General features: G+C 37.3%; 1 protein-coding gene across 1 annotated transcript in view; it reads right to left on the reverse strand.

Annotated features, from left to right (window-relative positions):
* The window catches only part of LOC124159273 (methionine--tRNA ligase, cytoplasmic), a 29,198-nt gene extending 5,428 nt beyond the window's left edge, over window positions 1–23,770 (reverse strand). The window contains exons 1-13 of the mRNA XM_046534972.1: window positions 23,465–23,770; window positions 22,927–23,099; window positions 21,088–21,195; window positions 17,843–17,980; window positions 17,339–17,473; window positions 15,402–15,517; window positions 15,173–15,289; window positions 14,418–14,711; window positions 13,158–13,344; window positions 10,319–10,483; window positions 3,638–3,857; window positions 2,106–2,319; window positions 1,673–1,915 (exon numbers count right to left, since the gene is read on the reverse strand). Of these exons, the coding sequence (XP_046390928.1) occupies window positions 1,673–1,915; window positions 2,106–2,319; window positions 3,638–3,857; window positions 10,319–10,483; window positions 13,158–13,344; window positions 14,418–14,711; window positions 15,173–15,289; window positions 15,402–15,517; window positions 17,339–17,473; window positions 17,843–17,980; window positions 21,088–21,195; window positions 22,927–23,099; window positions 23,465–23,558 (2,204 nt within the window). The 5' untranslated portion in view covers window positions 23,559–23,770. The remainder of the gene's footprint in view (window positions 1–1,672; window positions 1,916–2,105; window positions 2,320–3,637; window positions 3,858–10,318; window positions 10,484–13,157; window positions 13,345–14,417; window positions 14,712–15,172; window positions 15,290–15,401; window positions 15,518–17,338; window positions 17,474–17,842; window positions 17,981–21,087; window positions 21,196–22,926; window positions 23,100–23,464) is intronic.
* Window positions 23,771–27,579: the final 3,809 nt, after the last annotated feature.

Below are 27,579 nucleotides of genomic sequence, written 5' to 3' on the forward strand. Positions count from 1 at the left end.
GCAAGAAAAATTAGAGCAAAAGTTAACCTTCAATATTGCTCCCAAATATGTACATGAAAGTTCTCTACTCCCACTCAATATGACAAAAATTCACAAACAAAAACAAAGCAATATTACATTCCTCTCACAATGACCATGATTTACATAACATTTGTCATTTTCAAGGCAAAGAAGAGCCTAAAAAATTAATAAACATTGTAACAAGCCATCTGGATCAGCTGATTGTGAGTGGCTTATCCACTGGGGCCTGACTCAATTGCCTTGACCAGCCGTTGACCCATTCCACCGCCCCAGGACTACTGAGGCCACAGTAGTCCTACTATGACAACGATTCCCCCCCCCTTTTCTTATGTAAGAGAGCGAACTGAGTACGTGCAGGAATGCAGGTCCGCCGGCCAGCCGTGAGTGCTGGGAAGGAGCTCCACCTAGGCCAGAGGCGAGTATATAGGGAACAGCTGTTCCCTGCGTGTAGGTAGGCGTGCAGGACTTCGATACCAGCCATGAACTAGGCAGGTTGGGAATTGTGAGGTCCAACCACGTTTCCGCCGGTATCCGCACTGCAGGAAGTTCACCCGTATAGGCAGCATGCCGATCTCAATTACGGGTTTTTGTTTCTGGGGTTTCTGTTTAAATCCCTGATTTCCCAGATTTTGCATAAGAGGCACATGAATCCTCTCCTGTGCCTGTTGGACGAGCATGCCTATGCTCACCAAAGTTACGCTCCGCTGGAGTGCTCTGTTGGGACCAGACTGCGTTCAGCAAGCAAACGTCAAAGAAAGCGGTACTGCCATTCAGTGGTTTAAATGTGCGGGGCATGCGTATGTGTTACTCTAAGTTTCCAAGATTTACTTATGAGTTCTTCTAATGTGTGGTGACTTTCAGATTGAACGTTCATATGTTCATCTAAGTTATGCTCAATTGGAGCATACTGTGGAGATTTGCAAGCGTTCATTTGCTTGAACGTTACCAAGGCCATGTTGGCACAGTTATCTATTGTTTTACGTGTGTGGGTAGATCACATAAGTGACCTTATTTGTTAAGTATATTTAGAGAGTACGAATTATTTGTGCGCCAAGTTTTGCTGCGCTGTTAATCATTTATATGTTACGTAACTATTCTTTTGCTGAATATTTGTTAATTATTACTTTCACTGATTCATTTATTTTGATCTTCATTTGTTCAAGAATTGTAATAAACTTGTCGTATATTGTATGGAGCTTATTTTTCTTCTCACGCAACCCGGCAACTTCGGTGCGAGTTCATGGGACGACAACCGCGAGGTTGTCTGGCGCCCTATAAAAATTCCCCGTGAATGAGCACCCACGCCCTGAGTCTGCCGTGCAGCTGTGGCATTGGTAGGTAATCCAGAAGGGATTACGTCGTGGCAGCATTGTCAAAACCATGGTCACTGTGATAAAGTTCAGAAGGTCCAAGGAGAAGTTTCTCTATTTATTATCATTTTCCACTAAGCTAAGGCTGCATTGTATTAACAGGTAGAGGAGAGTTTAAAATATTACTAGCCTGTGTAAAGACACTTTAACATACAGGTCAATTTCGTAACGCAAACTTTTATATTTTTGATGGGTGGGTAAGATTTCTCCCATCTTCCTCCTAAGCTGTAAAAATATTATACATATATGTATTTGTAGAACAAGTTTCAAGCTCCACTCACCTATCCTCAGGACTGCCCTTGACCAAAACCCAAGGCTGACTTGACTGCATTAGTAGGTTCCCATGGCGAGATATAACCAACAAACGACGAAGTGCATCCCTTAAACTTCTAGCATTTTCCAATAGGTTAAGATATTCTTTCAACTCTTTGTTGACAGCACCCACGAGTGCCCTTTCAAACTCTCCATCAATGTTAATTTCAGGAACCTTGCTTTCAAAAAACTTTTCTACAAAAGTCAATGCCCTGAAAAAAGATAATTTTTACTAAACAAAGAAAAACAGAAAATAAAACAAAGATATCAATTTGAATGATTCAAGTTCCACTATAGAATAAAATAAAAGTGCATAACTTGATAACAAGAGTCAATTTTTAATTGTCAAATAAATCTTCTGTCTTAAACTTATGTCGCAACTTGTACTGCAAATGAACTCACCTCAAAGCAAAGTTTCCGAAGTTGTTAAGCAATTCTGAGTTATTGCGCTGTGCCAAATCACTCCAAATAAAAGCAGAATCTTGATTTTCAGGTCGAACCCAAGTCAAATAAAATCTCCAAATATCTGATGGTATCCCAGTGCTCTCAGCTTCTGGCCCAAATACACCGACACCACGGCTTTTGGAAAACTTTCCCTCTTCATAGTTGAGGTATTCTGGGCAAAAAACAAATTTGAAAGAATTAAGGTTTTAATAAAATAAAAACTTGGGAGACATGTATTTTGAGACTAGAAACATTAATTTTTTAAATGTTGAATTTTAATGGGAGAATTGTTTCACAAGATATGAATCAGTAAATGAAATTTTCTCCAAGGGGTCAAAAAGTCAACAGGATACATATTAGAAGAAAAAATAAAAGATGTTCTGATTAAATCATCATTAATTTTCCAAAAAAAATCTCACGAACAGGATGATGACAAAAGGATATTATAAAATTAGAAAACAAGCATGAAAAGCCTTGGGTCAAATTTCAATTTGCAAGATCGAATAATTTTACTAAAAATGGTGATACTGCTCTTGAATAGATACTTGGATGAAGCAGTAAAGGAAACAACAGACCAAGGGATTTAAGAGATAAAAGATGGATGGAGACAAAGCCAATTATAATACCCTGAATGAATGGTGGTAATACAGTAAGGTTCACTTTCCTCCATCATTCTTAAATTGAGAAGCTTTCTAAAACACATGTAAAAGCTATGTATAATCATTTTAGGACTCTAATGCCATAAGATTATACCCTCCACCTCAAATAACAATCAAAGCAAAGCTGTGGCCATTCAATTAACACTATGACTGAGCCCATCACTTTGACATGAAGCCACAACTTTGATTGTTACATGTCCTAAATTTTTCACTGTACCACCTTCATTTTTTCCAGCACTTCACTATTTTTGACAATGTATACTACACCAAAAAACCTATAATTTTGAGCCAATAGATATGTTGCAACTTAACTTGCACCAACATCAAAGGCCCAAGACTGTAAAAATAAAGGGTAGAAAGTTTTGCAGTATCTGCAGTTGTTCCTAGTTACATAACCTCATTAACATCACACACCTTCCTTCTGTGGTTACTTTTAGGTGATTATTACTGCATAGAGCTGCATTTAATACCTATTAGTAGGAGAAGGAGAACACGTCTTTTTCACAAGCCAAACACATTAGTGCAGGGCCAGGGACATTTTATGCACCATGTATTCCTTCTCTTCACTTAGTTAGGAATAAGTAAATCTGCTTGTTTTCTACTCCTTAGGCTATATACTATGGTATATAATAGTAATGCCATGGCAATATAAGAGTATAACATGACATTGTCCATGGCATACCCCTATGAAAAAATTGTATAAAACTGTTTCAAATTTTATACAATCTTATACATTGCCATGGCAATGTATAAAAATTTGAAACAGTTTTATACAATTTTTTCATAGGGGTATACATACTTGCTATCTATAAATATGCCAGCTAAACAAACCTGTGGCCATCAGGTGATCAACTGCTTTGAATCCAGGGTTGGCAGCCAAAATACAAGATGGAAACATCACAGAATGGAATGGTACATTATCTTTGGCCATAAACTGGAAATATTTAACCTCAACAGGCTTTTTTGGCTTCCACCACTTCTCCCACTCATCAGTATAACAGTTCAATATGCTCATGTATCCAATTGGGGCATCAAACCACACATAAAATACCTGAAAGTGAGAAAAATTATACCAATTCCTGAAATATTTTCAGTGGAAATATAGTAAAACAATTTATACCTCAATGGAGCAGAAAAAGATTTGGGTCAGTTTGATACATGATAATTCAATATAAAGAAGTACAGTAAACTCTCGATTATACGAAGCAGGATTTTACGAAGTTTTCGATTATACGAAGTGATAGCGCAGTCCCGGCGAAAAGCCTATGGTAAATACATGGTGCTATTCGATTATACGAAGTTTCGATTATACGAAATGTTTCGAATTTACGAACCTCGGATCGGTCCCCAGGAGCAAAAGGCATTCGTTTATACGAACTATGGCGAAATATTTGTCAACAAAACTAGTTACGCCGGCGTACGTAGCTAAAAAAATCAGCGCTTCCAACTGTGGTTCATCAAAAGTGTGAAATCGTAAATGATAATGCAACTTTGGAGAGAAAGGGTTCGCCTAAAACCTCACGGTGGGAATTCAGGGGAAGTAGGACTTAATTAAAATATCGCGACTGATATAATGCCCCTATTTACGTGCCTATTCGTAAACATCGCATCGACAATACTTCGTAGTATAACATGTCAGGAAGGTCGAGCGGAGTATTTCGTACACTCCTAATTAACCCTTTGCACTGCTGTGAACGTACCTGGTACGTTCGCAAGGCAGGCTGCTGTGAACGTACTTCGAAGACTACTTGACTACTTTACGCCGAAGCACTTCGAAGGGTCCCTAATCCGGGACCCTTTCCTCGACGAGCTCACCCTCGCTGGCCCCTCTCTTCGACCCTCCGAGCGTGGGGCCTTTTCTCCCCAAAAGTGACCGCTCTGACTGCATTTTGAAAATCTATCAATCAATGCCATCATCAAAAATAATTGTTTGCATCGCACTCCTGCCTATCAGGCATTCAAGTACGTCTCTGAATCGTGTTTCTGCGATGAGGAATAACGACTTTGTTAACTTTGCTAAAATGGCCAAGTTAATAAAATTGTCATTTTTCATCGCAGAAACACGGTTCAAAGACGTACTTTATTTCCTCCACTACAATCGCAAATTGCTGGAAATCGGCCGGATTCCCTTTGATAGCGCATCATGAGGATGTTCTCGAGGTTGGTAATTGATACAACTAGCCTACTAGTAATTCTACTGCTATAATATCACGGCTATGGTTGATTCGTTACGTTATACATTCAGGAAGCAGCAGCGGATAAAATCGCGGAGGAGATTAGAGGCTTAAAAGATGATTTTGAAAAATTCTTGGAAAAAGCAAAAAGCACAGCGCGCAACATCAAACGATTATATTGCCCTTGACGATGATCTCCGGGCTTGCGACAATGGGACGCCGGTACATGCGTCGGAAGAAGCAGCGGCCGGGACTAGTCATAATAGCATTGACGACGAAGATGAAAGTGAAGTAATTTCACCAAATAAAAAAGAAGTACCCGCTGCCCTCCAAACATTAAGATATATTGATCTGGCTAACGAGTTAGGTCCCCAATTTCATTCCCATTTATGCAAGTGAGAAACCATGGTGGAAGCGGCGATGGAGAAGGGCAAAAAGGAAAAAAAAAATTGATATTTTAGTAGTATCTTTTCGTGTATAGCCTTCCTGAATAAACAACTTAAATATCCTAAGTATTGGGCTCTATTAACCACCAACTTATTTTTCAGTCTACTCGTAATGAAGACGCACTTCTAACCGTGAACTTTCTTCTCGCGCGTCTCCCCGTTTTCCCATGCCGCGAGATCTTTCTTTCCAAAGTCTTTGTTTACTTCCTCCCGCGACCTTCTGCTGATCTTGCTGACACCCATCTTACGCATCCCAAACCCCTCCTTCCCCAGCATTTCCCATTCACTCCCTCCCCCTAAGGTGACAGAGGTCGAGTGCGTCGCAAAAAATACGGCCCCCAAACGTAGACTGAGGCAGAGCTGAAGGCCATTTCTCCACCCTTCTTTCTCCTGCCCCCTTCACCACTGTTCACCACTCCTTTGTGCTGACCACACTTCTTTCCTCAGGCAATCCCCATCCCACTCTTATTCACCCCACCCACTGGGAACGTTCCCCGATTGTGGAGAAGGGCATGGTTCATCTTTACCTGCAAAGGGGGTTAGTTATTAACAGGAGAGAGGCTGAAGAAGTATCTTCCACTATCAGGGAAATGGTGCCGCGCTTATAATTCTCTCTCTTCTTCTCTGCTGACGTTTCAATTGAAATTATTTTCTTTGCTCTTTCCTCACTATATTTATTTACGATTATTGCGCGACTATTTTTAGTGCTAAAGCTAAGAAAATCTTTTCTCTACGTCAATGATTCTTTGCATAACTTTCAATACGGAGGAGAAAGGGACACGAAAAGTAAATGAGGGGAATGTACAGGTTTTTGTGTGTCATTTTTGGGAATTCACGCAAGTGAACCAATACTTCACACACGTTGAGAAATGATGAAACTTCTCTTGTAGAAAAACAATCAATGCGGATAATAACGTTTCCCTCTTTATTTCTCCGATAATGGAAGATGTTTCTCCTGTCGTTTTCCGGTTGGAACCTTGCTCCTGTCGGCATAAAAGAAGAGAGAGAAATACTATATGAACATAGCACTTCACACCCGGTATGAAGAATATGGTCCGGATGAAGAATAAAGTCTTTCGTAGCAACGTCTGCGAAGATGATGGAGCACAGTATCCGGACGGAGAGCTCAAACAGAATTTACTTAAAATATTTGCCAGAAGATAATCATATCCTACGAAATTTAGAATGGTAACTGAATCTCAACAAAAATAACCAATGGAAAAGATAGCACATTCAACTGAATATACAGAGTAACTCGAAATATTAACTTACGAAGGTTATTTAGGAAACGGGTGGAGGCCCTCGTTTTTCTTTTTTTTTCTCGTCACTGAGCGATAGAGGACGACATAAATGGCGGTTAGGCCGGCTGCCGCTAACATTCCGTGGGTGCTGGAAACAAATATCTATCTTACGCGAACTTAATAGTTGTTATTCGCTCCTAACCACAAATTTATAACATTAAATTCTTATAATAAACTTTGCAATTCATTATTTGATTACGTTTTCTAAACTGGTCGGGAATTTCTTAAGCGATCGTTGATGTAGAAGTATGAACAAGATGTGGGAATTTTATGGTGGTATAATTATTTAACGATTTTTCACATCATAAATCGATAACAAAAAGCCTTTTCTATGAATTATACCGAGAATAACCACCGAAAACATTTAAATAAGTCCACTAAAGACAAAAAACGGCGGAAGAAACAAAAGCGAACATTTTTTTCGTGACTTATGAAAAAGGTTTGAATTTACGAAACTCGATTTTACGAAGTGCCGATTTTCCGGTCCCACTGACTTCGTAAAATCAAGAGTTTACTGTACATATGTACTTGTAAGATAATATTTTTCGAGAACCTTAGGAACACAATAGCCATGTGGCCTTCTACTTTCTTTCAAATCACTACTTACAGTATTCACACAGCATTGATGATTTCATTTATCAAGTGAAAGGAGGAATTATTTTTTCATGTCATCTCTCCTTCCACTTAAATAACCTGAGCCATCAGAGTTAAATACTATAAAAAATCACTATCCATCTTTCTTTGCCTTAATCCATCCATGAAAATATCTACCGTATTTGCACGAATCTAAGACGAGGTTTTTTTCCCTCCTGACTCCCGCAGAAAAGAGGGTTCGTCTTACAATCGGAAGCAAATTTATCGGTGTCGATCGGGTTGCATACTTTACATAAAACTTTTATGGGTACCTGAGTTTGCCACCTGATAGCTATACAGCGAAAAACCAGCGTCAAAAATAGCTGTACAGTAATTTAGCTTATTTAATTTTGCGTTCAAGTAAAAAAAACATTTTCCATTTTAAGGCAGCAGGCAAAGATTCAGCGCGTGCCGATAAGTCGCCGGGTGCACTTCTGCCGTATCCGCAAGATCGCCTGCTTTAGCCTGGGTTCGGCTCCATTCAAGTCCAACCTTGATCAACTCACAAAATGTTTGTGTGATTGGTTACAATTTACCTAAATTGTAACGTTAAAGCCTCAATACTGTTGCGGGATAAACTGCCACGAAGTCGTCGCATTTTTCTCAGAGAAACGGAAAGAAGGCAACATGATTTTCCTCTGAATAGAGAGATCGATTCAGTTGTGTTCCCGTGCCTTTCAGAGCATTACGATTGCAGAGAAAAGAAGTCATTAAACAGCCCCTTTCACGTCGTTTCTGGTACCAAATAAAGTTCCATATAGACAGTGTAATTTTTCCCACATCTATCGTTCCCTGAAGTATCGTTTTCCCGCACTGATCGTTTGAAGATCGCGGTCCCGACATATAATTTTCCCGCATCCATTGTTTGGCGAAATCCCGCATCCATCGTTTCTAAAATGGGGGGTCGTCTTAGAATCGTGTTCGTCTTAGATTCGTGCAAATACGGTAATAGGATAAAATAGCAACAGCAGTCTAGAAGCAAGTCATGAAAATGGTGGCACATTATAATTGAAAACTTCTCTTTGCTTAAATAAATAAAAGAGCAAAATTTTTCCACTCATCTCCCATTGAGGTGTTTGCAGAGGCTTCTTAGAAGCAAACCTTGATTTCATTTGGATTCCTCCGTTCTTAATTCAATTACTGATGGCTGAAAATATTATGAACCACCACTTGCATTTCCATTGACATCCCACGTTGTTTTTGAGTAGATAAGATGGTATTTCCGGCACTTTACCAACAAATTTTACGCAAAGAAATAACTAAAAACTAGCCTGTGGTGTACCTTCATGGAGTCATCAGCAAGTGCACATTTGGTGAGGAAATTTCAAAGAGAAAAAATCATTTTCCTTGACCAGAGAAAATTATTTTTCCTCCACAGAATTTTTGTGCCAACAAATACATAATTTGATTAGATACTTCATTTACTTAATTACCTATGTACCACCAATTCATGTTCTTTTTTATTTATTAAAGCTTATTTATCTATTCTGTTGTTCATTTGCTTCATTGACAGTTGTAATATTGATAAATGAATAAGTATTGGAACTAAGATGGACACTGAAACTGCTTCATGTTTATCACATCCTTGAAATTATGGAATATGGATAAAATTTCTCATCTCTAATACATTCAAAAATTTTCAACAACTGCCTAACTGATTCCCAATACAATAAATAATGAACTCCGGCGAATGAAAAAATGCCACTGTCTTGCCTATGACCTACTTATACTAAATAAATTGGTAAATACCCCCAATGAACAAACTCTTGTTTTAGAAAACTTCCTTCCGATTAACAAAATAAAAAGCTGCTCCTGTCTCATAAAATTTACCCCTTCACAAAAAATTTTGCCGAAAAATTATGTTCTCTTCGATAATCTTATTATTTGCAAGTTTTCTGTTGGAGGCCCTCACATTGGAGCAGAGCAGAGATGTCCTAGCTGGCACACCATCCTCTGGTGTTCCTCACTACAGACCCATAAGATTCTGGGCTCCTAAAAGGAATACGGGTAATAAGCTAGTAACTTGAAAGGAAACGGAGGCTAAAATATCCACTAAACTGATTTTGTGGCAATGGAAATTTCACATTTGGGCATTAATGACTTAACACAACCATTCTACCAAGCCCGATCAAAATCTGTAGAGTACACCTTGTTAATGTCTCCAGTTAGAGTTAGATAGAGAAGACAGATGAATAAGGAAGCCTAGAAAGTGCTAAATTAGGCAGTGCGGATAAAATTATGCCATCATGTGAGATAATTTTACTAACAATGGTCTGCAACCTTGAAATTCACTAATTTATGTGACGCAATGTGCAAAATTCCTACAAGGAGTGAACACCCAATCAAAGTACACTCAAAATATTGGTCCCATAAATTTCATTAATTGGAGGTTTTACTGCATCTCTGTCTGAAATCAATTGCCTTAATTTTAACCAGAAACATAAATAGGAAAATAACTAATGCAGTACATCAATATGAAACACATAAAATGAGTTAGGATCACAATCATAACTGGACATTGATCGTTGTCAACACACTCTTGAAGTTTTGTGTTTTAGTAACAATGCGATGTTGAAGTTCTTAGTGAATTCTAGCAGTAGCAACATCAACTGTGAATTGATAATACACATGGGGAGGATAGCACAAACAGATGAACATGATATTAATGTATAAGGGTATTCACAGGCATTTAATGAATGTTAAGAGGGGATACTTAATTATCACTGTGAATGGAAAAAAGTTACAGGAATAAATTTCATTCCTTTTCCACCGTATGTGTTCACCAATAGTAATACTAGATGACTGATGTAGGATGTTGTTCTCCCAATAGCCCATTGAATTATAAGTAGGTATTTCACGTAGTACTGCACGCCCACAAATTCGAGCTTCTAGATATTCTCCCCACCACTTGCTAGTGATATATTACAATCCTAAGTATGAATATAAGCTTCATAGTACCTTGCCTTCAAATCCCTGAACAGGCACAGGGATTCCCCACTTGAGGTCTCTGGTAATACAGCGTGGTTTGAGTCCATCTTTCAGCCATGAGCGTGCGATTACTTGCGAGTTGTTGCTCCACCCATCTGAAACTGTGTTCATCCAATCCCGCAACTTTGGCTCAATCTAAAAATAAGAGAGGTACTCGATTAAATTTGCAGGAGCATGAAGTGAATATCATTTCAAACTTCACACCAGCTAACTGTTTTACACAGATAGTTGTCTCGCAGAAAAAAATCCCGCCTTGATATCAGTCCAATTCCCATGAAAAAAATACATTCTGCATACATTCTTCAAAGTTACTCACTTACCGTATATCTCCGAATATAGTCCCCCCCCCCCCCAATTTTGAGACCTCAGTTTTGGGAAAAATTTTAAAATGTAAAGGAAGGCAATTTTTCTGTGGTTAGCAAGTTAAGATTCTAGATTCAATAAAAACTATTATTTTCTGTGAAGATTAAGAACAAATCTGTTCACATATTTTCCATCATAACAAAATAACTATACCTAAAACATGTTGTGATCCATTGCATGTATCAGTAATTTATAGTTCCTTAACCAGATGTAATGAAAAAATGAGAATTTTTTTAAGTATCCAAGGCTATTGTATTTTTTAAACCTTCACAAATTATTAATATTTTTGATTTCCAAATGACTACAGACAATGTCAATATATAAGCTTTAACTTAAAGCCCATAAACAGTATTGCATTTGGCCCTGAAACTTCCTTAGATCCAGTGTAACACACCCATCAAGTCATCACAAATCCAAGTGACCTGAAGAATTTAGGAAATCTAAATAAAATTGTGTTAAATAAGTTATAAATATCATAAAAATATTGCTATCAAATGCCTGCTAAGCAAAATAATTAAACTACAGGACTTACAAATATCAAAGTAATAAAATTAAGAAATAAACTTTTTCCAACAAACATTAAAACTGAAAAAAATTATATCAATTTTCAATGCCTCGTCGCGAATCATTGCATAAGTTACACAAAGAGCTTCTGCTCTGCATTTGCGCACAAATTCGACGATATTTTCCTCTAATTCTTTGAATCTGCCGCATCGAGACCCCCGAAATGACTTCCGCGATGTATTAGCGCTTTGCAAGCGCTGTAAATACTATGATTTACGGCGTATTCTGCAACGGCTATTTTTAAATTGGCATCAAAACTCCGTCTTTGAAGGCCTCTAATCTGCGGCAGGATTGATCATCTTTCTACTTGATCCATCACCTCACTGTTGAACGTAAAATTATTTTTAATAAATAAAATATCGCGGAAATAATTGCGAAACGTTATGCGACGTAATTTATCGATCCTATTTACCCTGGCGAATTGAAGATATTCCTCAATAAATTGATTACACTTTCGATGCTGAGTCGCTGTATTTCGATCAAATGCAGTAATGCCGGCGCTTCTGGTTTAAAGTCGTCGATTATTGCGCCTTTTCAGAAACAAATGCATCACCTATTGCACATTCTTGTCCTGCGAAGGCGGTAAAGGCAGTGGTTGTAAACACGAACCGCACGGGCACATGGACGTATAGTAGCTACGGACGCAATGAAATGCTAAATCGTCACGAAAGGTTCACTTTATCTGTTTATTTTTCGCAATTATTTAAATCGTGTAGTTATTAAATGAGCGACGGGTACATATACTATTGATTCAATTCTAGTGTTCGATTAATGTAATGATAGTGTGTGTTTAGTTTTCATTTTAATTATTTACTGTTTTGCGTCATTAAGTGATCAGTGTCGATTGAATTATTCTAACAATACTTTTCCAAGAAAAATTAGCGGTTACCCAATGGATTCCGTGAAAACGCATATTCGATATGCTATTTGAATCGGAATAATCGTATCTGTACAACATTTGTGGTAAAAATTGTCTTAATTTCCGGTAAAACGTGGCAGTATTTACTAATATCTCCGATTATAATCCTCATAAATATACTCAAATAGAAAGACTACGAGAACATTAGCCATTATGCCGTTATTTATTACTTTATGGTCACCTTTAGTATGCTAAACTGGATTACACTCGATTATAGTCCCCCCCCCTTACTTTTCCGCGGCCATTTTTGGAAAAAAAGGGGGGACTATATTCGGAGATATACGGTATCTGAGACTTGGAGACCTGATCAATGGCATTTAGGTCAACATACATACCCATTGTTCAAAATGGAGAATGCAATATAGAATAGCAATCACAGTGACAATATAACTTACCATATCATCACTCACGAATGCAGTGTTGCATTCAGCTGGATAACCACACTTTTCGATGCTTTGCATAGGTTTATCAACTTATGAACAAGGTGTGTTGTATGTCGAGGACTTACTGTATTTGTGCGTAATTTAATTGCACATATCATGCACATGAATCTGAAGCTATTCTGCAGTGCGAGTACAAGTATGGGAGATTGAAGAGACAAGAAAATTTGGCAAAGAATGTTTTTCTGCAATGATTCCTAAAAGAAATGCTCTTACAAAGTTTGTTATCCGGTTTTTTTTATCCAGTGAACTTCATAATAACGAGAGTTCACTGCATAAATTTTTGTATGAACAAAAGTACATCACCATCACTAATTTTTCTCCATTTCTGTCAGGCCAGATATCTAAATCTCCCCCTCATTCTCATATTCATTCACAGGTACCACAGATAATTATTTACTTAACAATTCAATACAAAATTTAGAACCAACTACCTCCTACAGTTTACGGTAACATATAAGCTATGACTAAATATCCTCAATAAAGATAGTGAAATGTCGACAACACACAGTGGGAGTAATACCTTAGGAAGATCAAGAAAAAGATGCGTAGATGTCTTGAGGCATGGAGTGTTGGAACAGAGCTTACAACGTGGATTCTTCAGCTCGTTAGCATTAACCAAACGGCCACAAGAATCACACTGATCACCTCGAGCATCTTCATAAGCACACCAAGGGCAAGTTCCCTCCACAAAACGATCAGCTAGAAACCTATAAAATACAAGAAAAATTTCAATAATTTCAATTGATAATGATTCATATAAATTTGAATTTTCCAGTATAAATTGTTTGAACTGAAAGATAATTTTGGAAGAGGATACACTATATTATTTTTGAAGGAGCTGAAAAAAGTGTGTTTATGAGTGTATGAACCAGTAAATCAGTCAAGTCACATCAAGCTTAAAATATGAGACTCTCTTTGCTGTTAAGAATTATTTTTCCAGATTCCAGGGATTTGCATTAACACATTCAATGCAGGCCCGATTTTTATGAAAGTCATCACAATCGGCCGGTAAAATAAGAAAAAAAAAGAGGGGAATCTTCCGCACTATACCTTCTGTTAAAATACTGCTATTTACAAATGGTGCACATTGTTCGAAAGAGAGAACCTTACTGAAGGCCATACACACGATCAAAAAACTCAGGAGTGGATATAAGTTTGGAACGGAGGGGGAGAAAGGACTCCCGGAACGACCGGCAGAGCATGTCAATTGATGTGCTCCGCACTGAATGCGTTAAGGGATAGCTCTTCAAAAAAAGCATCAACCCTTCAATTATTGGAAAATATAACTAATATTTCAATCGCAATTTTGTGATTGTCTTCCAAAATCTTACCAGTCTCCAGCAAGCAAACTTTCAGCTTTCCACTTCATCTGGGGTGGTCAGGACTTTATATGAATTAGTGACAAATTTATGTTGTCAGTAAGTGAAACAAGGGCCCTTATATTTAATTCAAATGGGTGAACTGCAAAACATTTCAAGAGAAAGCTTGCTTCATGCTCATTTGACCTCACTCAATATATAGATATTAATCAAATTTACAACAAATTGAATTTCCTCTTATAAAATAAAACATCCTCTAGGGCAAGACAAACAAATACCCTAAGTTAAAGTTACTACAAAAATTAATGTAAATGAAAACATCTGCATAATCAAAGGTTATGAGTTAAGAAGTATAAGGATAGTTCAAAGTGTTGGATTATTTCCAAAGGGGAAGAAAAGCATATGCTTCCACCAATAAGAGTGGAATACATGCAATATGAATGATAAGAGGAACTGCTCACCTTTTGCAATTTTTACAGTACTGTTGTTCCACAGAGTCAGTGATGGTATAGCCATTTCTATGAACTTCAGAGAACAATTTCTGGCAAATGGCAGCATGCTGAATGGTTGATGTTCGACCAAAGTGATCAAAGGATATATTAAACCACTGGTATACTTGAGCATGAAGTTTATGGTATCGATCACAGATATCCTGAGGGGTTACTCCCTCTTCTAAAGCCTTTGTTTCTGTTGCAGTGCCATATTCATCTGTTCCACAAATATAAAGGGCATTATACCCTCGCAATCTGCAATACCTGCAATAATTATGAATGAATTGAAGTTGATTTTGTAACACTTTTTCTTACAATTATGAATAGATTAACATCTTTTCACAAAATTGAATAGAAGAATGACCCAAAAATGTTGTGCAGGATTTAATTTTCAATGATACTGGTATGGCATGTTACATAAGTAATAATGAATGCCTATCCTCTGACACAGCCTTTTATCAAAATAATCCAATTAAGATTCTGTTCATTGCAAAGAATAGTTATCTTTACTCTACTGCTATCAAATGGCACCACTAGAATAAAAGTATGCAGCATTTACTTTAATGCAAACTCACAGGAATCACTTATAAGTACATTTAATAATGAAAAATAAAAATTCCTATTGAAAATTCTCAAAAGAGAATATGTAACATGCATTGGGGTTTCTATTAAATTAAATGTTTCAATTCAAAACCAATGCTTTTAAAAGTTAATTGACACCTTACCTAGCAAACACATCAGCAGAGAGAACACAGCCAATTATGTTACCCAAATGAGGTACGTTATTCACATATGGTAAGGCTGAGGTAATTAAGATGTTCCTCTCTCCACCCACGGGAAGCCTGAAATTATTACTCAGTATAGCACACATTCAAAGGAAAATACACCCAAAATTATCCATTATATGAAGTTCCATATTTAAAGACAAATACTGAACAGAGTGATGATGTTTACACTGGTTTAACAGGTGTTTTTGCCTTTGGTCCATTTTGTGGGCCAAGTTTCCAATTTTTCACAGCCAGAACAATTTCATCTTCAGATGCAACACCAGGCTCAGGGGATTCACTTTCCTGTTACAGAAGATATCAAAATGAACTGACAATTATAGAAAAAATGGATGTGACTAGTGATCGAAACTATTAACAGGATGACCACAGAGTTTTAAATTGGAAATAATGATGTGCGGCTAATTTTAATGAGTGATGAACCCTAATACACCAGCCCAACACTGAATTCTTTGCCAATTTCTCAAAAAATCATGACTCCCTTTTATTGGAGTAGAGGTCATGAGCAGGGTCGATTGATTTAAATCACTTTGATTTACATCATGATTTAAATCACGATTTAAATCACTTGATTTTTATTTAAAAAAATCAGGTGATTTAAATCATAATGTGATCTATATGTTTGATTTTTAAAGAGTCAAGAAAAGGAAGCTGTAAGTGTATAATTTTTATTTTTATTTCTTAATCAATACAATGAATCGACAGTTATCAGCACAATGGTGGATCTTAAATAGAAATGATACTGTAGGAATGCATGTAACATGAAAATTTAAAAAAATGGCTTTGGTTAGAATACTAGTGTATCCGTTGAAAAAAATTGTTTTCTGATTTAACTTCTAACCGTAGGCACCATACAAAGTTGCAATTACAGAATTTTTCTAAACTTCATATGCTTTAGAACCGCATAATATAGCACATTTGATACTTCCAATGGCAATTTTATATTATGCTGGTGTAATTTTTAATTTGATACCATTGGCATTTCCATAGTTCTCTCCCCTGATTGACTATTCTGTATTGATTCTGTATTATGTTTAGAGTATGTTGCCTCTTATTGTTTCTGCAAACGATCATTCTCCAATATGCAGCCCAAATAGTTAGTTTTGCAAATAACTGAATTTTTGATGAATGGAGAATCATAAAAATCTCATTTAAATCAATAAAATCCTATTTAAATCAATAAAATCTGATTTAAATAAAAAAAATCAACAAAAATGATTTTTTTGAAAAAAATCATGATTTTTATCAACCCTGGTCATGAGCAAGTGAAAATTTTGTTAAGGGACATGCGAGTAGTACTTTTTGAAGTCTTTGAGTCGAGTATCAAGTTGAATTGTAACTACTTCCTAGTATTGAGTCAAGATGAGTCGTATGCACTATGTTAATTTCTTGACTAGTAAATTTAATATGTAATGCTTGCACCAACATATTATAATTTACCCAATCCCCTAGGGCCCGTTCTCTTGTGAGCTGTTGGCCAGATGCAAAAGGGAAAAGATGAGGAACATTGATAGTAATTACGCCAGAATTTGGAGATGAATGAAAATTTGTGTGTCTTAAACAGTTTCAATCAGACAATTGAAATGAGTTAACCTCTAATAATACCTCTAATACCCTCTAATAACCTCCGGGACACTTAATTTTAACTACATATGTATCCAAACTCCTAGAAAGACTGCACTCACTGTTGGTAAATTTTTGAACCTACTGGCCTCAACAACTCTTTAATCAAAAAAAAACTCCACTCAACTCAATATTCTTAATAGTACTCAAAGCATTTAATACAACCGAACCAACTACTCGACTTGAATTTTCAAGTACTACCACATCCCTAAAAGCATGGAATGTTTAGTACAAATTCTTCAGTAACAATATGAGTTTGTAAGACATATATTTGAGCAAGAGCATGAAGTATTATGTACCAATGGAAGAAAATTTTTTATATTTTGTACAGCAAGAAAAACAGACAATTTTTCTACTATAATTCACAACCTATTCATATAACCACTGGATAAATATTAAAAATGTCAGCTGATAAGCAAAGATTGCCCACCTTGGTAGGTAAATTCTTAAGATTAGTGTGCAAATAAAAATAAATTTGCTTACCAAATTGACGGGAGCTTTCTTTGGAGAAGCTGCTGCAACAGGGGGTTTAGGTTTCACAGCCTGTACTTTGGCCTTACCACTCTCTGGCTGAGGGCCACTTGGTGCCTTAAATACACTGAGCTTCTGTACAGCTGCCTAAAAGACAATATCCAAGACAATGAGGAAATACTTTAGGCACATCAATATATACAGCAGTACTGATGCCTCACCATTACGATACATCTATGTTCTACTGGAGAAAAAGTTAACAAAAAGTGTGACTAAGACCACACTCAATTGCATTTCTATCCCAATTTTCAGCTGATATTTAAGAAAACAAAATCCAGAACCCATGGAAAATGTGGATTGAAAACTGGAATGCGAGACGTATGGTAAAAAATAAGAGAAGTGATGTTTCCTTTTCTACATGATGATGCCAAAATGAATAGTCCCAGGCTAAATAAATATAAATAGGTATGTTAATACCAATGAAGTAATTGGTTAACAATAGCATTATTCTCTTACCTTGAAAGCCTCCAAGGATGAAAGTTTATCATACCACTTCTTTACTTCAGGATAAGACGACAGTAAATCATCCTGATCCGCGATCATAAAATGTAGTGATGACCAAACACAGACATCAGCAACAGTGGCTCCTTTGGTCTGGAAAATAAGCATGTATCACACATTATTAAAAATTCAATTCATTGGTAACTTAGTTCATACATGTATTTGGGCAGCATATCGGAGAAAATGGACAAGGCAGTTAAGCCATAAGGACGAGAATAGCATTACATGGTTACCACTTAAAACAAAATATAAAATTCATGGCTTTTTCCAGGTTTTCACGGTCTAGATGTCGTCAAATTCACGGTTTTTAGTTAAACCATTTTAGGCAGAAATACTGATCGTGTAACGTTCATTGGCCATGTGTTCACTAAAAATTTAACAAACGCGACAGACGCTGTGAATGCAAATGCAGCAATGAATGTGCTATCTCTCCTGACATCACGTATTGTTTGCAAAATTCAGCTCCGGCTAAAGGTTGTGAGCGGGAAAATGGAGGGACCAGGGTGCCCGGGAAATTAAGAAGTGTCTGAATTTTTGCCAGGGTTAATGAACACTTTGGTTACCAGTCTTCTGGCTTTGGTACAGGCTTAAGGTCAATGTGTCATCACGGCACACAGACCAATAGTATTGCACTTAGAATATACGTGTGCAGATAAATGCATGGACAGTGTCTGCGCATGACTGACCTTGAAACATGATCGACATATCAATTTTTTTTGCTCTTTCAATCGTAGTTCTAAAATCAATTTGGAGAGATTTTTAAGGTTTTATGACGAAATTCACGGCTTTTTCCAGGTTTTTTCACGGTAGAAGAAATTCACGGCTTATTCACGGTTTTAAGGTTTTCACGGTTGAGCCCTGGCATCAGCAAAGGAGGTGTTCCTGCATAGGAAGGAGCTAATTTTTATTTATTTTTTATTTTATTTTACTCCCAAACCACCGGATACAGCTCTTGTTGGCCATTTTACACCGGGGTGTTCAACAAATGTAACAAATAAACGTACACAAACGACCATGCCCTGAATCGGGGAAACCTACCCAGGCGGGACTCGAACCCGCGACCTCTTGTTTGGCAGGCGAGCCGTTTGGAACGTTACCCCGCCGCCACCGAGGCCGGCATCACAAAATCATCATCGAGAGGATCATTACAAAAGAATTAGAATAAAAGCTGAGAGCAGTCTGATTTTGATTGTTTTTTAAGGTACTGAAAGATGGGCACTGTAGGAGCAAGAAGAGAAGTGACTAGAAGAGTTCAGAATGTTAGTGAGGATGAGAATGGAGGAGGTAAAGTGGGCAGGTAAAATGAGGAATGACTAAGTATGTACTGGACGTGATGGAAGAGATGCTAAAAAAGATACAGAAAATGCAGAGGGTTTGGATTGAGTGAGTACTGAGCAGGGTGGGATGTTAAAAACCATGCTAGAGGGAAGAATTCTTGGTAGACCAGTGGGGAGGAGGAAGAGAATAGGATAAATGAAAGGGAGTAGGCCTTACTGGGAATTGAAGAGGGAAGTCCATAATGGGGGTGGATATGGCCAGAGTAATTCTCAAATGCTCCTAAATGCAAACCTATCTTAGCAGGGAGAATAATTCAACAATAATTGGTAACTTCTCAGTAAACTATAATGAGAACACAAAGTTTCTAAGATTACCATGCAGGTTGCTCATCGCAACTGTAAATCATCTGTCATCTGCAGTGGAGGCCCCGCAGAGATGACTTGTTTCATAATTTTTATTTTAGGCAGATTTAATGCAATAAGGTCATTTTATAGGCTTTCAAATGCCTTCTTCTTATTTACATGTGAGAAGTTCGTCAAGCAAGTTAATTAACATAATTCGATAGTATGTATTACAATTTTATCCCGCACTCCCATACTCAATGAAGCTTAAGTGCCCAAGTTTTGAATTAGAACTTTAAAGTTTTTTTTATTCCTCACATTGGTATTTACCATTTGTTAACACATTATGGTCTGCACACGTGTTTTTACGTGTTTCTGCCGCCAGCGCTTATGTGCCGATCACGCGTTTTTACGTTTTCATGCAGTGCAATCTCCTGCTGACCTCTACGGATTTATTTGGAACTATTTCGACCTAGTTCTGGTTTGTGCGTCTTCAGGTAGCTTTACTGTTTGTTTTTGTGAAAGTTTTTCTTATTGACGTCTTTTTTATCGACGTTATAATAGTTTGAACATATATTGAGGCCTATGGCATATAATATGACCGGCCCCAATGGCTAGTCTAGTTTAAAGGGTGCCGGACCAAGAGGTGTTAAGTTTTACTCAAATGCAATATTTTACAGTGAATGCAATATTTTACTTGAAAGTGCACTTCAAACATTTGATTTTGTCCAAATAAAAGCCTCAAAGAAGTGAAAATAATCACTTAATGTAGATGCAAGCAAAATAGCATTACTTTTACTGCATGAACTCAAAGCAACTTGATTAATTTTATTATTTTGTTAATAGGGTACCATTAAAAATGTATTTAGATCCAAAACTATCTAGAGATCCAATACCTTAAATTAGGGAATCAGATCTGAAAAAATGTTGGATCCGTCCATCCCTAGTTGTTGGTGCCATATAATATGACATACCAAGGGGTATTTATTGGCAGCATAATAATCATACGAAATACTCATAATACAACTTTCAACCGAAAATAAAACCAGTTACTGGAAGATGAGACATATGCTCAGGCTGACTCTAAAGGAGGACATAGAGTTAAAAAATTATTGAATTTACTATCATCATAGTTCAGGCACCAATGGATATTTTTCAAGGAATTTTTACAATATTTATTGAATTTTAGAGGAACATCAGAGAGTATTGGGGCTTGTAGAAACACAATAATCAAAAATTCATACTGTGGAACAGTCACATAAATTTTTAAAGAAATATAATGCTCATTTTTTTGGTACATGCACAAAAACATTGCAACACAAGCATACAGATCTTGGAAAGCATACATAAATTATAATTATTTTTTTTTTCAATATGACTCAGGAACATTTCATAAATTTTTATTATTGTCACAACAAGTAAATTTTCGACCAATTCAAACTTTCAGGTACCACCAAACAGTAGAATCACTAACTAAATGGGTAATTTTTTATCCATAAAAAAGCAAAAGCGTGGTATCGTTAAATATGTTCTAAGAAGGGCAGATTTTAATTTGAGCTACTTTAACATTGTGACACTTACCTCAGCCAAGTAACTAGACTTTTTCAAAGCCTGCTCTACTTTGGTGATTATTTCATCATTTGATGGCCTCTTCTCATTTCTAAGAGGATGGGTTGAATCAGCTGCAGGCTGAAATGAGAAATTATTGACAAGATATTACTCATGCACAACATACTGCAGAACGCCATTTTTGCTTTCCAGGTTTTAAGTTTTTAGGCATTACATACCTACATATCATTTTACAGTATGGGTCCAAAATCTCTCTCACTGAGACAGAAAAAAGGTAAAACCTTAAATACTCATAGTGGCAGTCAAAACACCACCACTTATATTTCACAGTATACATATTGGAGCACATATATGCCTCCAATTTAAAAAAAATTGGATGAGTTAACTACTCTGCCTTTTGGTTGAAGCAATATAAAGCAGTGTTTTTGAGCTCAAAAAATCAGTGAATTAAAAACTGTTTTATTATTTTGGCAAGCATAGCAATGCTTCGGGAATAAAAGACAGAACCCACGTAGACCTTGGATAGACAAATGGTAAAAATTTCATTCAAATATATTAAGTGCTTTCTGAGCTATGAATTTTTACCTTGTGCCCTGCACTCTGGAATTTCAAATCCCACTACCGTTCCTTCTGAGCAAGCATCTCAAACTTCGACCCCTCATATTTTGCAAACTATGAAAGTGGGGAAATATTTTACAAGGGTCATTAGATAGGCGGTAGTAGCTAATGACAAAAATATCATTAAAATCCAAGTTGGTGGGTGCCATTGCTAGGGTGGACTGACATGGAATGACCCTTAGGAGATTCCAAGTAAAGAAATTAAAGGACAAGTTTCCCTAGAAGGAAGGTAAAAAAAATAAAAATGCGGGCTCATTTCACTCAAATATTTAGGGTCCTACATACGCTTCAACACTAGAGCTCAAGAATGCATATTATACATTTTAGGAACATATAGTACTATTACAGTACACACCAAAAGCAATGGCAATTTTCAAGAAAAATTACAAACGCAAGGAGCCAATACTTAAGGTGAAAATATGCAAGGAACAAGAAAAAAAGACAGCAGTCAGAAGAAGGGACTATACATCTCGCACTTTAAATGATAATTTTAACAAATGGATCAACAGCCTTTTAAGTCTTTTAAGATGCACAATAGAATTAACTTTCAATGGAGATGAATCGTAACCACAGTAAAAGTAATTTGATAAATTTATCATGTTTAATTGAAGTTAACTAGGCAGAAGAAGCGGAGACAAGGAAAGTTTTCTCCGAGAGCAGGGAAGTGTAAAGGCCTGGTTACATGGTACTACATTAACATGTACAAGCTGACGTACGTTTGCGTGAATGATTTTGTTGGACCAGAACGGAACATGTACGAATGCATGAACCAAATTAGAACAGGTTCTATTTTCTGTGCATGCATTCGCACAAGTTGGGTGGTTACATGGTGAATTTTGGTGTTCGTTCTCGCATTCATACATTAACTTGTATGTGTTGATGTAACGTGTAACCAGGCCTTAAGAGATAATGAAGGAGCTAACGGATGCATACAACGAGACATGAAGGGATGACTGGTCTCCACAGTTGTGTCATGACATAATGGGAGAACTTGTCCAGAATGAATGAAGCCAATCACAGGGAACCAATACTGAGAATTCTTTTTTACTCTCTACTTACAGATGAATCTGAGGAATCAGATGATGAATCTGAGGAATCTTCCAAAGGATAATAGAATAATAATTACTTATCCGCCAAAAATGAAAATTTCATAAGTTAACTGGATCAATCATAATTTCCATGGGCACAAAAAATATCACCTTTGATTCTATATTAAAATTAGGATTAACTTACCTGCAAAACAACTGCTTCCCATTCCAGCCACTGATCCAAAATTGATTCTTCTGCTGGCTTCTTCCCAAACTTTTCCTTCATCAACAGCCATGCCCCAGCATTAGAAGAAAATATTTCCCTCCCATTATCTAGAATGAGAAGCGTTTGCCCTTTCGTAGACAAACCTGAGGAGTCTAATAAAAAATTGCTAATTAATAAGTTATCTCATGATTATACGAAACACATTCTTCCACACATTTGATCCATCATTTAGCACGTTAAAAACTCAATAATTCTAAATTGGCTATTGTTAACGAGTAGGCTTACGAACATCAAACAAGGAGGTGCAACTAAAATGTCGAGGTCTATGACAATTCTGACAGTATCAAGCCAGTAAACAATTCTTTCAGCACCAAAACACACAACAAATGTATTCCACTGGAACGTGTGATTTGGGTACAAATTTACCGTCTATTTTAGGCAGAAGTTTTAAAACTACGCAATTATTCAATGAATTCGAGCTTACGGTCATTCTCATAGAGTAACCAAAATTACTGACCAGCAACCTCTACATCAAGTTTGGCGTCTGCTAAGTTGGCGGCGATCAGGAGCTTCAAGGTGGATGAGCTGCGGGTAGTAGTCCGTATTTTCATTTTATTACAGTTGAGTTATCACTTAAGAAACACGAGTAATCATGTAAGCAATAATTTAGCTATATTCAAGACTATTTGATCATTTCACACGTGGACTCGCTATGCCGAACCCCCTAAATGAGCAACCAGCAGCAACTTCATTCATACCAAACACCAACCATATAAGTTACAAAATTTTCGACCATCTAATTGATTTACAATTCACTGGGGTATTTGCATAAAAAATTACGAAATTATCTTACTTTTATAAAACATTTAATCTTTTTCAAGCCAAGAGGTAGCTATTATGAGTCAAATATTTTATATTTTTTGACTTTTCACAGTTGTCAAACTTGCCAATTTTTTAAATTCCGGAGCTACCTGTAGTTAGGTAAGAGCTCAATGAGGTCACTACCATCGCCTCTCATTCGAGCGTGATTTCAAACAGCGGTTAGCTTGAGTGCATATTTGAAATAACTCGATAAATCCGTTTTAACTTTTTGAAATAGCAGATTTTCTGATATGGTATTATTTCCAACAAAAATTAGTCTGCTTTTTTATTTCTTAACAGGACAAAGGAGCCCATCCATTAAATTTACGAGGAAAATCGGTGGATTAATGTGGATATATCCCGTGGTAATACAACTGGTCCTGGTTCTACTTCTGATTTAGGTAGGTGATGTACCATTATAACATTTACTTATAGCAGACAGGCCTGGTAGATGCAGGTTATTCAATAACTGCCTGAAGTGCCACCTGTACAAATCCAGTTGAATTGCATTCAGACTCTCCATTATATTCTTCTTGCACTAGTGCATATGTATTCTGCTACTGTATATTCTTTCAGAATCTTTCTGCAGATTCCCAATGGAAGGAACCGCCTCCACGCTGAATGAAAGAAATTCATATGCCATGTTTATGGCATTTGAATTTCTTTCATTTGGTTGTTTCTGGAGATGCTCTATCCATATATCTATCTATGGCTCTATCCTCACCTATATGCTCTGAATAGTTAGGGGGATAGTTTCTTTTCATTTGTTGCAATAACAAATTTTACTCTAGGGAAATAAATTGAGGCAGATTTTATGCTTGAAGAAAGTGCTATAACCAACGGAGCCTGATGAAAGCTAAATTCTTTTCATTCAATTCACTACATGTATAAGTGATATCCCTCATATATGATGGTTTAATATTAAACCCTACCCCCAGCCGTAAAGAGCTGACAATATATCGGTCTGTCTCAATTTGCCATATGGTATAAAGAGCTGGCAAATTTCTGGTTGTGTAATTATTGTATTTCAATTACTTATAGTTATAATAAATATTACATTATATACAAAACTACATTAATTCCATAACAAATAAAGAAATGAATCGTGTAATAAAATCTTATTCAGATGAAAATAATACATAGATGAAAATGTTAAGATTTAATGAAGAGGGTTAGGTCCAGAAATAGGGTGGTTTCCTATTATTTTTTTATTGCCTAAATCGAAAAATTATTACCCCTAGAGTATGTATTTCACGCTTTTAGATTTTTACATGACGACATCTATTTTTCGCAATTAAACAAAAAGTGAAAAATTTCAAGTGCACGAAAACGCAACGGCTAAGTATGAATGATGGGAAAACTCCGTGTGACGTCGTTGTGGTTCCCACTGCCGCAAGTGAGGTGACCTTGGGGCAAAGCTTTGAGCGCTGATACGACACAGGATGCTAGCAGGTAGCAGAGAACCCTGCTAGCTGGTAGTGCTTGGCTTAAATAAGGATTATTAATAGCTTATCAAACGAAGAAAACTTTCTGACCTCAGGCAGTTTTAATAGGTGGTTATTAAGACATGTTTCCCTGAGCTCTGTGCCTCATGCATGCATTGGTAATCTCAGATGATGTAAAACTCCTATCTACTCGTATAGAAACTAGGTCCCTGTGACGTCACGTGGAGTGGAATCGCATGGGTGCCAATCTTTGAGCCCAATGCTTTGATTGCTGGGATTTTCTCTTTAACAGGAAAATCCTCCAAAATTGTTGGCACATTAATGGCTGATGCCGGGTTTCGCTAGTGAGTGGGCCCTTTTCGCTTTTATAGCTGTAAGGTGTTTTACCCCGTCCCATCCCTTCCAACCCTTTCCCTACCCCAGAGGCGTCGTCGGGCTCCTATCGCGGCGGCGCCTCTTTCCTTTTTCCTTCCCATCCAAACCCCTCCCCGGGTGATCGGGTGTATATATGTCTCTGACTTGGTTCCTGGCCCCGGTGTGTTGCATCCTTGCAGGGCTCCCCTGAGCCCTCACATCTTGCTCATAATTGAGCATGAGCAGTGTAATTAAAGAGGAGTATGATGTAGCGGTCCGGGACAATGACTCTTTTAATTTTTATTTTGGGATCATTTGCCAAAATAATGACACATCTGCTGTTGTTTTGTTGTTAAGTACTCACTAGAATTGTGCAAAAAGTCCACAGAGAAAAAAATCATTCGCCTTGACCAGGATCCTGGTGATTTTTCTCTGAGGATTTTTCGTACAATTTGTGCACTGCGTGTGACTCCGTAATGATAGCACTGTGGCTAGTCCCGATATTCTTAAATTACTCAATGGAATGGCTCAAATGACAATGGTTGCTTATTGTATCTCAAATATAATTTATAAATGGAGATCACAGGGGTCATGACCCCTCCCAAAATTTCAATTTTTATTAGTATAATAGTTTTCATATCCTTGTTAAGGAGTACAGGGAGTGCATGTATGCAATTGCATTGCTACAAATGCCGAACATGAGAGAAATTTGAATTGTATTTATCGTTGAGCATAGCACGCCCTACAAAAAATTTTACTCTGGAGATCATCCCTCTCTTTCAGGGAATATTCCACACTCTCAGGGCCCTGGTCATCACCAACCTCCCCAAATTTGATGCCGAATCCGCCCCTGCTTGTAATTGTCTGTGGCTATAAATGCCCAAAGGTTTTGAGGGTCTCATCAATTAACCCTTTCGCGCCGAATGCCTCACCTGTGCGGCGAGGATTTTCTTCCTTAAACAACGAATGCCACACCAGTGCGTCCTGAATGTTATTACCCTAACCGCGCCTGTGCGGCACAGGTCAAAAAAAGTGACCGTCGCGGACACAATAGACCCACGGACACGGTCGCCCCTCACGATCCGCCTTAGCATGAGCCCAGTCCCATCTTCGGCCGCTCAGGTCGACCCTTTTTTATCCTCTCCACGCGGTCAACTACTTTTATTTGCAGTGTGTTTTCCAAAAAAATATTTGTTGCTTACTTTTGAAATTCAATGCTAGAAATGGATTCATCTTTTTTTGCTGACCACATGGAAATTTTAAACAAAATTCTAACGTTAATCTCAACGGAGTTATAGAACAACTAGTAAATACATTAAATCCGTCGATATCAACATTAGAACTTCGTTTAAAATTTCTGCACACTGAGGAAAAAACACAAAATTCATTTTGAATGTAAAAAAATCGGTGCGAGCAACAAATATTTTCATATATTTTGCATTAACATTTTAGCCATTTGACCGCGAACTCGTGCTAGGAAGGGGCTTGTAATCCTTCTAGGGTCTGAGACAGAGGCCGAGGAAAGGGATCGGCGCCCTCTGAGTTGGGTCCAAAAATGGTTAGGGAGGGAACCACTGCCTTCAGTTGACGCGAAAACGCTTCGTACATGGGAGTAAAGAAAACTTTCAAGAGACTCGTATTGAGGAAGAATTTCCCTGAACCAAGGTCCGGCACGAAAGGGTTAATCAATTATTTTTTCCTTAAATTGTGTACAAATATGATGAAATAAAAAACATTAAATGGAGAGCCACCTTGAATATTACAATCTCTTCTTACAGTCACAGTTCACAGACTTGCAGGGTCCATGGAAAATGGAAGATGCTGAACAAGCCCCAGGCTTCCAGAGTCCATCTGTGGCCTTGATGGTATTGATCTCATAATTTTATTTAGAGTTTTTTTATCCATGCAGGAGCAATGATGTCACGCAATGTTGCTGCATTGAAGTTCATACTTCTTCACCCTATAGCAGTTA

Source organism: Ischnura elegans, chromosome 5 (genome assembly GCF_921293095.1).
Source record: "Ischnura elegans chromosome 5, ioIscEleg1.1, whole genome shotgun sequence".
Lineage (NCBI taxonomy): Eukaryota > Metazoa > Arthropoda > Insecta > Odonata > Coenagrionidae > Ischnura > Ischnura elegans.